We start from the raw sequence: 13527 nt of genomic DNA on the forward strand, positions 1-13527 counted from the left end.
TTCGTGCAAATCCATTCAGCCGTTCGGGCTAAAAGTGAGGCCAACCGCCCTATGGAAAACTCAATGTTAAAAACACGTTTTGGGACCCCCCTTTTTTCTCGACCCCCCCTGGACGAACCCCCCCCCAATTTTCAGGGGCTGCTCAGAAACAAAATGTGCCATTTTCCTGAAAATTTCAGCCAATTCCGTCCACAAACGCCAAAGTTATTAGACATAGAATTTTCAAAAAACCCATAGAGAAAAAATCCTAACTATATATACCTACTGGCGACCGCCAGTAGGTAATATATATATATATATATATATGTCGAGGGGGAGAGTATGTGTGTGTCTGGGTGTGAGCCCGTGCATCCGTTGGCAACAAAGCTAACTCTGCAATAACCAGACACATGCAAAAACAGTAAATTAAAGTTGTATTTTTATGTTTTATGTACTTACAAATAAACTTGCCAACTGTGAAAATATTAAAGCACTATTTTACAATTGCAAAAAAAAAAACATTGGCACAGTAACCATCTGCGTCCTAGAAAGACCACTGAGCATTCCCTGAGCAGCTCCACAAAGACATTTCTAGGGTACGTGCCTCACTAATAATGGAATAGGAGTGGGTGTGCTGGAAAAAACATTCATGTATAATTTGGTCACCACTCTAAAGGTTTAGTATTTTGGCCATAGACTGCTAAAATTCTGGAATGCATTTTGAGAACCCAGAGTCTGCAATAGATGACAGTACAGAAGTATCCACAAGAGAAATCCCATTGCCCCTAATGATTGCAGAGTCTTTTCTGCACACTACAGAAAGCTACTCCCACTTTCTCACCTGAAAAGCAGTTAAAAAAAAAGTATCACTGATACTTACATATAGCTGCACTTTAGTTATCAATAAGTCGTGCTACCCTCTTGTTTTCTTAAAATCACAAGTACTCCTTATCAATATTTATTTTTAAATCTAACCATTTAAAATTGTTTGAGCAGCACTCTTGAGTTAGTAAATATCAGAAGTACAGAAGTCGGAGAGGAAATGACCCTAAATGACAAAAAAATAACACCCTTTAAAAATCCATCCTTCTTAGTGATGGGGGCGGTAGTAGAATATTCCAGATTCAATTTTAAATGTTGGCAATGTGAGCTTCAGCAAAGATATGTCAAATATAGAAACATTAAAAGCACTCTAGTAATGTAGAATTTGGAAGCACATGATGACATACTGATTCATGTTCTCTGCTGATTCCACCGGCCCCAACAGGACCCCAGCTGCAGTGAGTGGTTGAATACATTTCTGAGATGCACTTTGCAAAGTGAGCTGATTTTCGGCTGGAGCATCACGAGCCTGGATCAGGTAAGAGAGATACTACGTTGAGAGGGTAATGAGAAAAACTTTGAGGTGTTTCTTTGGTTACATCTGACCAGTGTATGCATGGAGGGCTCTGCGGTGCTTAGAAGACCGAGCTCAAAATGTTCTATTTCTCTCGGTGGATAGTTTACCTCTTTTCAGGATGGGTAGTAGCATGGATTTTTTTAATATGGACTCTGAGCATTGCTAGATTTTCTAGGGCCTATACTGGAGCATCTCAGCACATGGCTTTCTGTGTCAGGTGCAGTATTTTCTAAGTATATTTTAAATGAAATGCACTGGGAGCCATGGCCTTGAGCAAAATCTATTAGAAAGTCGGTTGTATTTCCAAAGCAACAAGAGTAGAAGAGCACACACAAGCACTATGGGCCTAAATGAGACTAAACTGTTGGTGGTCACTTAATTCCAGTATACGTGAAATTGCTGTAGTCAATAGTGCAGGTGAGGTTTAACTGTGAAGCTCACATCATAAGCTTTGATATATAAGAGCTTTGGAGGAAGGATCTTTTGGAATAGAAGAAAATGTTTCTGAACATGTTCTTACCTTGAACTTCATGATCGTCAGGACACTGTTCGTAGCAATGCAGAAATTCTTTTTTGAGCCTATAGGTTCATCATAATGATTAAAGAACTGATTAAGAAGTACACAAATGCCCTTTATTCTTCTGAGATTAGGTGACCAGGGATAAACTATCATTGTTTTGTTTCTATTGGGTTACAACCAGCCTTGGATCGTCTATGTGAAATTGCTTGCAAGCAATGTTATGCCTTCAAATTAGAATACTTGCTCTGACATCATTCCAAGCACCCCACGCAGGAACCTATTGCCATATATTATGTTTTTCGCTTTTATAGGGGAACTTTCATGGGTCATGGCAAGGTGTGCGTTTTCAAGTGCTTGTTGGTTCAAATACAGGTTGGGGAGTTCGCTTGTAGGAAAAATTTCCTAATTTGGGCAAAAGAGAATACTACAAGACTCTTTTTGTTGTACTCTTGACAAAGACACCATGAAAGGCTGCTTTTCATTGCATCTGTTCCTACCATAATATGGATAGTGAGATTTACAGCACTTTTGCTGTTTGTAAAATGGGTGCTAAGTAATTTAGATTCACTTATGTAGGAACTCATGGGTTCAGTGTTAAGTGATCGCATTTGTGTAAGTGCTGTGACTAAGTCTTCTGGGCTTTCTCTTCTCAACTGAGTTATCAAAAAGGGGTGCTGAGAATCGGCATCCGTGGGGTGGGGGAGGAGGGCAAGGAGGGGTGCTGCCCCCCTGGGTTTTTCACTTACCCTTTAATGACTATGTCCCTGCCCTTTCACACTGTCAAAATGGGTTGGATTATGCCCCCGCCGAAGAAGATTTCTACGCATTGCCATGGCTTTTTAATTGTGAAAGGAACCCTATGCAGTTGAGCGAGTGGGTTGGCATGATAAGAGTTAGACAGAAAGCCATGAGCCACAATAGGCTTACTTTTGCCTTGAGATTTTTTTGTTAACTATGGTAAAATTCACAAGGCAAAGCAGCAGGGAAAGAGTGAAATGTGTCTAAGGTGTCATTGAGATTTTGAGACGGAGACTACAACGCCTTCCTTTCAAGGTCCATCAGAGTAATGCTTATCACTATGTTTATTGTAAGTATACATTTAAGAGACAGATTTAGAGTTGAACTGTAATGGAAACACTTCAATTTCTGGAAGAAGTGCTACATATGAAGAGAATTCTCAGGTGTAACTTACTCCACCATATTATCGCTATATTGACGGAAATCCCTGCCAATGGGTGTGTAGTCCTCCAGATTTAGAAGTTCCTCCAGACTACTCCAGAGACTAAAAGACCCTGTTCTGAATCAAGCCGTAGTCCTATTTACTGCTCTGCCTTCTATATTAAAAACTGAATCAAAGCAAAATAAAATCTAGCAAACTGACTTTCGGCCACCCAGACTTAGGAGTTGGTTGTGAACTGGGGTCCCTGGTCCAACGCTGATACATGGTGAGCCCAACAGGTTCTCCTGCAACTAGGAATTTGAAGGTGTATGGTATAAGTCATAGTTAACAAATCAGATCCTTGATTTTCTCGTCTTTTTTTTTTAATACCATATATTTTTTCCCTGTTCAGTCATTCTCTATTAACATTTTCCCTAGAATTAAAATTGAGTCCCTGTGTATAACTCATGGAAAGGAATTTCTGAAATGTGTGACTATTCCCCAAGTAGAAAAACAGATTTTCGATTGAAGAATGAGATTTCCAGACATGTATTTTTGATCTAATAAGTTCATTCAATAACACTAAATGTAATCGTTCATTTTTTTAAAAATAGACATAACTCTTTGCATAGCCCAGAAAAAATATCTCCATAGAGTAAAATAGTTTAGTCGCCCTAAATCTTTGGCCAATTTTCGGTGGGCTACCAAATACATATTATTTGAGTTTTTCATTGAGAAGCAAATCCTAATACTTTTAAATAACGGGTTGCTAAAGAGCTGCTGAAGCAGTGTGCTAGAAAAGCCTGCACCAGTCCACGTATAGTGACAGGGCAGATCTGGACGCAGAGGCATTTATTTTTCCATAAGTCTGTGTTGGCACCATGCTCTACAACCCAAACTCTTTTGGTTGCCACTGTCATCTGAGAAGTAGCCAAAGTTTCCGGTGGATGTCTTGGTGGATTTCGACCATACTGCCGTAGTCAATATGTTGTGCAGTCTGTCCATCCTCACCAATGGGAGTTGAAACGCAGAAGGCAGCTAAGATATGGCTAGTCTTAGGTTTGGTGACAGCAGCTACTCATCTTCCTGCTCACTCAGCTGGGATGCGTACAGGGCCAGTGCGTGATGTAGGAACTGGTACTGCTCGCTTGTCTGAATCATTCCACCCCTAGAACAAGAAAACATGTTTGTCAGCCAAACTATGGTAATACCATTTAGAGAGAAAACCAAGTGCACAGAATGACAATTCGAACACCAACCCTCTTCCCAGCTCAAACTGCCAACTGTGAGGACTTCAATAATAACATTCCAACATTCCTTGAAGCAATGGCTGGTGGTTTGGCTGGGGTACCCACAGGAAGTGTATGGGGCCCAATTCACAGAATGAACTTAAGACTAAATCCTAAACTTACTACTATTTGGTATTCACAGAATGCACTTACTACTTTCGGGATTCACAGAGTGAACTTACTACTTTCGGGATTGACAGAATAAACTTACTACTTTCGGTATTCACAGAATAGATTTAAGACTACTAACTCTAAGTCCGAAATCGGGGAGTAAATTCCGGCCCGGAGGCGGGGCTTACGGCCCGGAGGCGGAGCTTACGGCCCGGAGGTGGATTTACGGCCCGGAGGCGGAGCTTCCAGCTCGGAGGTGGGGATTTTTGCCATGCTGAAATCTCCAACTCTGGGCCGCAAGCTCTGCCTCCGGGCCGTAAGCTCCGCCTCCGGGCCGTAAGCTCCGCCTCCGGGCCGTAAGCTCCGCCTCCGGGACGGAATTTACTCCCCGATTTCGGACTTAGAGTTAGTAGTCTTAAATCTATTCTGTGAATACCGAAAGTAGTAAGTTTATTCTGTAAATCCCGAAAGTAGTAAGTTCACTCTGTGAATCCCGAAAGTAGTAAGTGCATTCTGTGAATGCCAAATAGTAGTAAGTTTAGGATTTAGTCTTAAGTTCATTCTGTGAATCGGGCCCATTGTTTTGGTTAGCTAATAACTTCGGTGCTCTTGATGAAACTTAAAAAAAAGGTTCATTCACCTCAATTCCTTCCTGGAAAGTTTTGGGGTGATCCATAAAACTAGGGCCTAGAAAGAAGCTCGGGTCCCAAAACGCATTGTCCCAATGCAATTGTCCTTAGAAAAAAAAGAACAGTGACACAGCAAAAACTGCTGAATGGAATTCCACCAAGTTTGGCTGAATGCTAGATCATTATCTAGAAAGCATGCTTTTTTTGTTATTTGGTGTAAATCCGTTCAGTATGTTTTGAGAAAGTACAGTTGAAAATGTGTGTATATTTCCTGCCACAGAGGAACCACAGCCCTGACAGATCAAAGATAATGATCTGATTGGCTGCCACAAAAGCAACGAAGTTGTTGAGGCAGCCATTTTAGGACACAGGGACTATGTCCCGAAAAAAGTGCAACAAAATCATACAGGAGGCAAGTAAGGGATACCCTGACCCGTAAAGTGTCTCAGAGTTACCCCTATCCCCCATCCCCACCCCCAGGGGCCAAAAACATTTTCTTCTAAATGGTACCGTGTAACAGCACCCTTTCCTTGCACTGCTTGTACTCTCACATATTACATCTCTCATGATATGTTCAGTGACTGCAAAGATGCAATACCTCCTGAAATCAGATCTAACCCCTCTATAACCTCCTCCAAGAAAGAAGTAAAACTGCTGTTTCTGAATAGATACCTTCAACAATAGAACTGAAGCCACTCAGCTTGACTATTTTTCCAGTATACGTCTCTGGATCCTGAATCTATTAAGCATTTGTTACATGGTATATACTCTGTGTCTTGTTTGTTCCTTTTTATGCTTAACTTGTTTGCTATTTGTGCAGCATTTGCAATTTGTATCTTTCTCTGATTATTGCTTGTTCCTTTTTGCATTTTTATGTTTAACTTGTTTATTTGTACAGCACTCTGATACGAGGACTGGTGAGGTTTGCGCTATACAAAGCTCATCAAATAAATACATCTGAAATTACATTATTATTTTTTTTTTTAATTTTTATTGAAAGAAAAAACAAACATACAATAAACAACCAAACTTCACAAGGCAGAGACATATTATACATTGTTATGGGTCCGTACGGGCAGAGCTCAAAGGTAGAACAATACAATGCCATCGGATAAGGCGGATGTAGGGGCAGGCAAGGAGACAAGCGACAAATATACCATCAGAGAACGAGCGAATGCCAATTAGGGGGATAAAGACACATCAATGGTGACATCATGAGGGGGGGCACATATGTTGCCCCGATACGCATTCCATTGGGACCAAATTCGACCCCATTTCTTGGGGCGCCCCCGGGAAAGGTACACCGTTTTCTCCCGGAACATACACCAATCCATGTTGTCTTTCCATGTGGACAGGGTAGGTGATCTATGCGAACCCCAGAGCTGGGCAATGTCCCTCTTAGCGACCATGTTGCCAAGGGTCGCCCGCGTAATTTGAGCTGAACTGTAGTCGTTAGGCTCCCAAACATTCAACAGACAACGCCTGGCCTCGGGCAGCAGGGACACACCAGTGACACTTCTCATGACGTCATGCACTCGGGCCCAGAACCTGACCATCTCCGGGCATTCCCACAGTATGTGAAGAAAGGAACCAGACATACCACAGCCACGCTTGCATAACCCATCGAAGGAAAAACCCATCCGAACCAAACAGGGCCCCGTGACATACACTCTGTGAAGGATCTTTAGTTGAACGAACCGCAAGCGAGCTGGGATGGCGACCTCCTTAGGCGAGGACAAAGCTGATTGCCAGTCCTCGTCGTCCAATTCCAAGCCGTCAGCACACCACGCAGCCCGGAGGCGGATCAGCAAGTCAGCCCTGTTATTAATGAGTTTCTTATAAATTAGGGAGATCGTGCTGTCGGGCACGTGGCCGTCCAAAATGCGGTCCTCTAAAGGGGAAGATTCCTGAATATCGGTGCCCGCAGCAAACACAGACAACAAGGCGTGGCGGATCTGGGCATATCAAAAGAATTCAGTGTCACCAAGCTCATACTCCACTCGTGGTCCAAGCATTCCGAATCATACAAGGGGGTGGCCAGGGTAAATCTACCACACCAGCCCAAGGCCGCAGTCGCATCACGCCACACTTTCACAGCAATCTTGGTGGGACCAGTCAGCGCTCCGCGGCGACCACTGGAATACAACGCTCTGCTAAAGGTCCCCCCTGGCAGGATATACCTATCCATGGCGACCGCTGGGGCCGGGCCCGGTGCGTAAGTTGCGTGATTAATCGCACTGAGCTGAGATGCCCAATAATAGCGTCTGATGTCCGGGAGGGCTATACCGCCATCGTACCACAGAAGCGTGAGTTTGGAAAGAGCGATACGGGCACGCCCATCCCAGACAAGCTGTCTCTGTAGGTTTTCCACTTCACGGAAATAGCCGGAGGCAATCGGATCAAAGGAGTTTTGAAGTGCGTACAAAAAGCGGGGCAAGGGCATCATTTTAAAAAGCGCCGCTCTACCGAGGGGCGATAACGGCAACTTACGCCAGCGAGCCACATCAAGTTTAAGCCGCTGAAGGGGGGGTAACAAGTTAAGCTCATAGCGCCTGGAGGGGTCCAGGGAGACAAAAATCCCCAAGTACTTGAAACCGGTCTCCGTCACTTGAATCGGAAATCTACGCGGCAGTGGAGGGAGATCTCCAGCCAAAACGTAGATGCAGGATTTAGCCCAATTAATGACAAGACCGGAGTTCTTACCGAAGGAAGCAAGAACATCAAAGAGCACATTGAGGGACTTTTTGGGGGATGTGAGATATAGAAGGATGTCGTCCGCATATAGTGAGACTCGATCCTCAAAGTCAGGGGACCAACGGATGCCCCGCATAGAGGGTTCCCAACGGAGCCACTCCGCCAGCGGTTAAAGAGTGAGAGCAAAAAGCAAAGGGGACAGCGGACAGCCCTGTCGGGTGCCCCGTCCAAGCCCAAAAACGCAAGACACTCGCCCGTTAACAACTACCTGGCCCAGGGTACTCTTATAAAGAAGCTTCACCCAGGCTATGAAGCCCGGCCCAAACCCGAATTTCGAGAGGGCCGCCCATAGGTAGGGCCACTCGATGGTGTCGAAGGCCATGGTAGCGTCGAGAGAAGCCAAGATGGCCGGTTCAGTAAGCGTTCCAGCTCTCGCGAGAACCCCGTGGAGTCTATGCAAGTTTAAAGCCGTATTGCGATGCAGGATAAAACCGGATTGATCCGGATGAATCAGGTCCCCGATCACAGTGACTAAGCGGTTAGCTAGCGTTTTAGCCAAGATCTTGGGTTTGGCGTTAAGCAAGGAGATAGGTCTATAGGAAGTACAACGATCCCGAGGCATACCCTCTTTGGGAATAACAACAATGGTAGCAAGTCGTTGGTCAGGAGGGAGGGAGCCAGACTCCAAGGCCTCGAGAAACATGTCCCGGAAATAGGGCGCCATTTTGTCGGGTCGCAGCTTGTACAGTTCGATGGGAAAACCATTGGGGCCCAACGCCTTGCCCGAACGAAGGGAGCGGATAGCCACTGTGATTTCATCTACTGCGAGCGGGGCGTCTAAGAGATCCCTGTCAGAGCCAGATAGGCAGGGCAAAGCGATGTCTCGCAACAGCGAACGGGAGTCGTCCTCATCCCTGTCACAGACGGAGGTGTACACAGTCTCAAAGTGATCCGCAAAGCACTGAACGATCCCAACAGGGTCAGTGACACACTCACCATCAAGCTTCTCAACAACGGGGACCACACGATCCACTCTCTCCTTCTTATCCAACCACGCCAGCAACTTACCCGCCTTATCACCCACATCATACAGTCGTCCCTGCTGCTCCCTATACATCACTTTCGCTGCATCCGTGACAAGAGCCTTATAGTCCGCCTGTTTCAAAGCAAGGGAATGTAACTTGCCGCTGGATACACCAAGTCGGAGATCGTCCTCCAAATCAGCGATCTCGGATTCCATGCGCGCAACCTCCACAGTGGCAGCCTTCTTAGCAGCAACAATAAGGGATAAAGACTGACCACGTATAACAGTTTTAAACGCTTCCCACAACGACACAGCAGAGGAAACAGACCCCACATTTTCATCAAAATAATTCTCAATGGCTTTGACAAGGTTCGAGCGGGTCTTGGGATTATGAAAATTAAGGGTGGGCGGCCAGCTACGCTCCGTGCACGGAGTGCATGGAGTGCCGTCTTCTACGCATTTTGCGTAGCGGGCGTAGCCAGGCGGCACTACGCGCGATCCGCAGACGGAGCTTAGCCGGCCGCCACCCGCATCCCTCCCGCCCTCCCTAAATATTTAAATAAAAGGATTGAAAGGTTTTAAAAACACTTACCTGTCCGCCGCGTCCCCGGGGCTCCCTCTCCCGTCCCTGGATTCGCGCCGCCGCCATTTCCGATACTAATGCGCATGCGCGGGCGGCCGCGCACGCGCATTTCTCATGAGAAATGCGCATGCACGGCCGCCCGCGCATGCGCATTAGTATCCGAAATGGCGGCGGCGCGAATCCAGGGACGGGAGAGGGAGCCCCGGGGACGCGGCGGACAGGTAAGTGTTTTTAAAACCAGTTTGACTCCTTTTATTTAAATATTTAGGGAGGGCGGGAGAGAGGCTGGCGGCGCGTAGTGGGGCTACGCGGAGTGCGCGGGTGGGCGTAGTTTTGCGCCCACTTCACGTAGCTCGCGAAGCCCCACTCCGCACACTACGCCCAGGGTTAATGAAAAAACCACGGGTTAATAGGAGCTACTCTACCCTCGATTCCCGCCCCGACCTCGTACCGGAGCCACAGGGGGGAGTGATCCGAGATACCCCTAGGGAGCTGACGAACTTCTCTGATAGAGGTAGACTGGACCGCTGGCATTAAAAAATAGTCCAATCTAGACAGACTGCCATGCGCCCCAGAGTGGAAGGTGTATTGCAACTGTGTAGGGTGTAGCAGCCTCCAAGCATCAATAAGCCCGAATGTCTCTAACAAATCGCTCAGCCACCTTTGCGCCCTGGGTAGGTCCCTAGGGGGATGACGGTCAGAGGTGCCGGAGGCAACCGAATTGAGATCCCCACCCAAGATCAGAAGCCCCTCAGGAAGATCCAAGAGGACCTTACACAGGTCAGCATAGGTCAAAGACTGCAGGCCCGGGGGGACATAAACCGAAAGCACGGACAAGGACTTCCCCTCCCATCTGCCAGTGAGCACCGCATAGCGCCCCCTGTCGTCAAGTTTAACCTCGTCAACTGCAAAAGGGAGAGAGGACCGAATAAGAATACCAGCCCCCCTAGATCCAGAAGTAAACCCCGCGTGGGCCACTAGTCGGTAGCCACGTCTATTAAACGCCTGACAAGTGTTGCCTATTAAGTGTGTCTCCTGTAGGAGGACAATATCCGGGGAATGACGCCTAAGGAATCGCAAAACAATACCCCGCTTTATCCTGTCTCCCAATCCATTGAGAAAGATTGGGAGACAGGAGAAAGAGCAGGACCCACATAGAACACCACAAGCAAAACAAATAGAAAAAACAATACGATGCCTCGTGAATGAACAAAAACACACAAACACCCCCACCCCCACCCCCCAACTTACCCATGTTGCACCCCCCACCCTGCACCCCTGCATAAGACAAAGAAGCCACCCCAACTTGCAGTGTGCCTGTCGCCCCATAACTAAACTAGCTACGCAAAGAACCCAGGAGGAGGAAGCATCCCCATTCACCCCCGCCACCCCCGGGCAGATCTAGGCCTAACCAAGACCCAAGTCCAGGCTCAGCTGATACAGCGAAAAAGTTCAGGCGCCGGGATCCACAGGCAAAGTCCTCATTCAGCCGCACCTCCGTCAGCGCCTCCAGGGTGCCCAGTACGTTCATTTCTCATAGGCAGGGAGTCGAGCCAGTCACCGACATTTCCAGGGCGGTCAAAAAAGAATACACGTTCCTGATATTCAATCCGCAGCCTGGTAGGGAACAATAAGGAGTATTTAAGACCAAAGTCTCGCAATCGCCTCTTGACCCCCTGAAAGCCAAGTGTTTGCTTCTGGACAAGTGGCGAAAAGTCAGGATAAAAGGAAACGGATGCATTTTCAAAGTTCACTGGGCCCTTATCTCGTGAAGCCTGTAGAACAGCGTCCCGGTCTCGAAAATGGAACAACCTGGCAATAATGGGTCTCGGGGGGGCTCCCGGCTTGGCCTTCCCGCCGGGGACGCGATGAGCACGTTCAACCGCGAAAAACTTGCTGAGTCCAGCGGAAGACAGATGGTTGGCAATCAGGTCCTCAACCAGAAGGTCAGCCCCCGCAGTCTCGGAGTCCTCGGGGACACCAAAAAGGCGCACATTATTGCGGCGGGCCCTGTTTTCATAGTCTTCGAGACGACGAGCCATTTGGACATGAGAGGATCGTAGATTGCTGATCTCAGCCTGCGCCTCCGTGACATCAGTGATGAGACTCGAGGTCTTCAAGCCCAGTGACTCAACTCTTTCGTTGGTCTTCGAGAGATCCGCTGTAATCAGCATGATATCGATGGCCACCGTGTCGATCTTAGAGGATAAAGCCTCATACTGTTTGCCCATGGAGGCCTGCATGTTAGCTATGGCTCCCATGACATCCTGCAAGGATGGGTCTGAGGATGCCGGAAAGAGGGTCTTAGCAGTATCCGAAACACGGCTCACAGCGCCAGGCGACCCCTTGACTTGCGAGTAGTGGTCCATAATGTTAGTCTGGGTTTGGCCACCACGGAGAGGCGCCTTAGTCTTTCGCTTCTCGAGAGGCTGCCCGGTGGCCATCTTGGAAAAGGGACCCCGAAGGGGTCCCTGCGACCTGGTGAGAATGGCCGGGCGCAAAGTGTCCAGGAAGTCAACAAGACCAAATCCGAGTGGTGCGGGCACAAAAGAGTCAAGTCATAGGCAGGCAGCCGGGCCAACACCAGGCGGAGAGGAAGACAACGGGCCAGCCGAAGGTAGTGAGGGGCTGCACCCCTGCCAGTCAGAGCCGGGAGCAGAATCGAACCGAAAGTCAGGAGGGGTCGACCAGAGGCGGACCCTTGCAGCCGTTGTTGATCAACTACCCACGGCCTGTATCGCAACCAAGCCCCCGGTCCGCCTCGGGGTGGGCCTCAAAGAATAGAATCGATGTAAAAGTGGACCCCGGCGTCCGATTTTAAATCTTCAAAGTGTCCAATGATCAGTGAAGATATGCGAACAATAGCCAGCCGTCGAAATCAGAATATTGCCAGGATAATCGTAGGGGGTGGCACGGGTCCGGGGAGCTCTGTGCTCACGCGACCATCTTGGATGCCCGCGAAGCTCCTCCTGAAATTACATTATTGATAACACTGCATGGTGAAGGTGCGCGTTATAGTTGATTTAGGACACATGTTCTAGTTACTTATGATACCTATAATGGGTGAATTTCAATGGTTTTGTTAGTTTTAAACATTATGTTTTAACTGACATTTTCAATTAAATATAACGTTCATTTAACCTTTAGTTATATACATACTACACAGTGGTGTAACAAAACTTGAGGCCCCCACCCCTTCAAAGTTCGTGGAGGGGGCCTCTCACGCTCCGGATCCAGTCAGGAGCTTTAAAGCCTTGAGAAGACTTGAATCAAGGTACATCATTATGCTCAACTCGAAAATCCCACACGGGATGAATGCCGATGAAGCCCTCAATGTACATTTGTAAATAATATTCTTTGCATTAGATTCACTCTGAAACGCTTATCCAATCCTCACAGCATCCGAGTTTCTTTTTAACTTTTTCATAATTTAATTTTCTCCACATTTAAGGGCCGAATAGAATCGCAGTGAATCCGCATCCTCCGGCCCGGAGGATGCGGATTCACCGCTGCGGAGGCTCCAAAGACCCACCGCCAGATTAGGATGGCTGGTGGGTCAGGAAGACCGTCTGCCGCTTTTCCCCCGCGGTCGCATTCTGACCGCGGCGGAAAGCTCTGATATGGTGGCGGTGTCTATCAGACACCGCCAGCCATATTAGGATGGGGCAGAAGACATGCTTTTCCGCTGCGGCTTTTCCGCCGTGGAAAAGCATGTGGTCTTTTGTTTTTGGGGGCTCGTTGCGAGCCCCCAGGGTGTTGGGGGGGTGGGGGGTGCACATGGGGGGTACCTATGGTACCTCCCTGCATATGCATGCACAAAGCGGCAGGCACCACCCGGGGCCTGCCGCTTTGTGCGTGCATATGCAAAGCATGCACTTTTAACCTTGCGGCGGGCGCTGCTTCAAGCAGCACCGCCACAATGTTAAACATAGGGTATGTGACCGTCAGGGTGGCGGTCACATCCTAATCTGCATGGAGGGAACGCCGCAGCCCCTGCGGACGTTCCCTCCACCTCGGGGGTGGCGGACGGACGCAGGTCCGTGCGCCATCCTAATAGGCCCCTTAGATTGCCCCGTAAATTATTGCATATTAAGGACTGTCACATTCTCTATACACTTGAGATATTGACTTTTCAATCAT

General features: G+C 47.8%; 1 protein-coding gene across 1 annotated transcript in view; it reads right to left on the minus strand.

Annotated features, from left to right (window-relative positions):
• Window positions 1-400: 400 nt before the first annotated feature.
• The window catches only part of PTPN7 (protein tyrosine phosphatase non-receptor type 7), a 219391-nt gene continuing 206264 nt past the window's right edge, over window positions 401-13527 (minus strand). Inside the window, exon 10 of the mRNA XM_078644166.1 lies at window positions 401-4225. Coding sequence (XP_078500292.1) covers window positions 4132-4225 — 94 coding nt within the window. The 3' untranslated portion in view covers window positions 401-4131. The remainder of the gene's footprint in view (window positions 4226-13527) is intronic.

Source organism: Lissotriton helveticus, chromosome 5_1 (assembly GCF_964261635.1).
Source record: "Lissotriton helveticus chromosome 5_1, aLisHel1.1, whole genome shotgun sequence".
NCBI classification, from domain to species: Eukaryota; Metazoa; Chordata; class Amphibia; order Caudata; family Salamandridae; genus Lissotriton; species Lissotriton helveticus.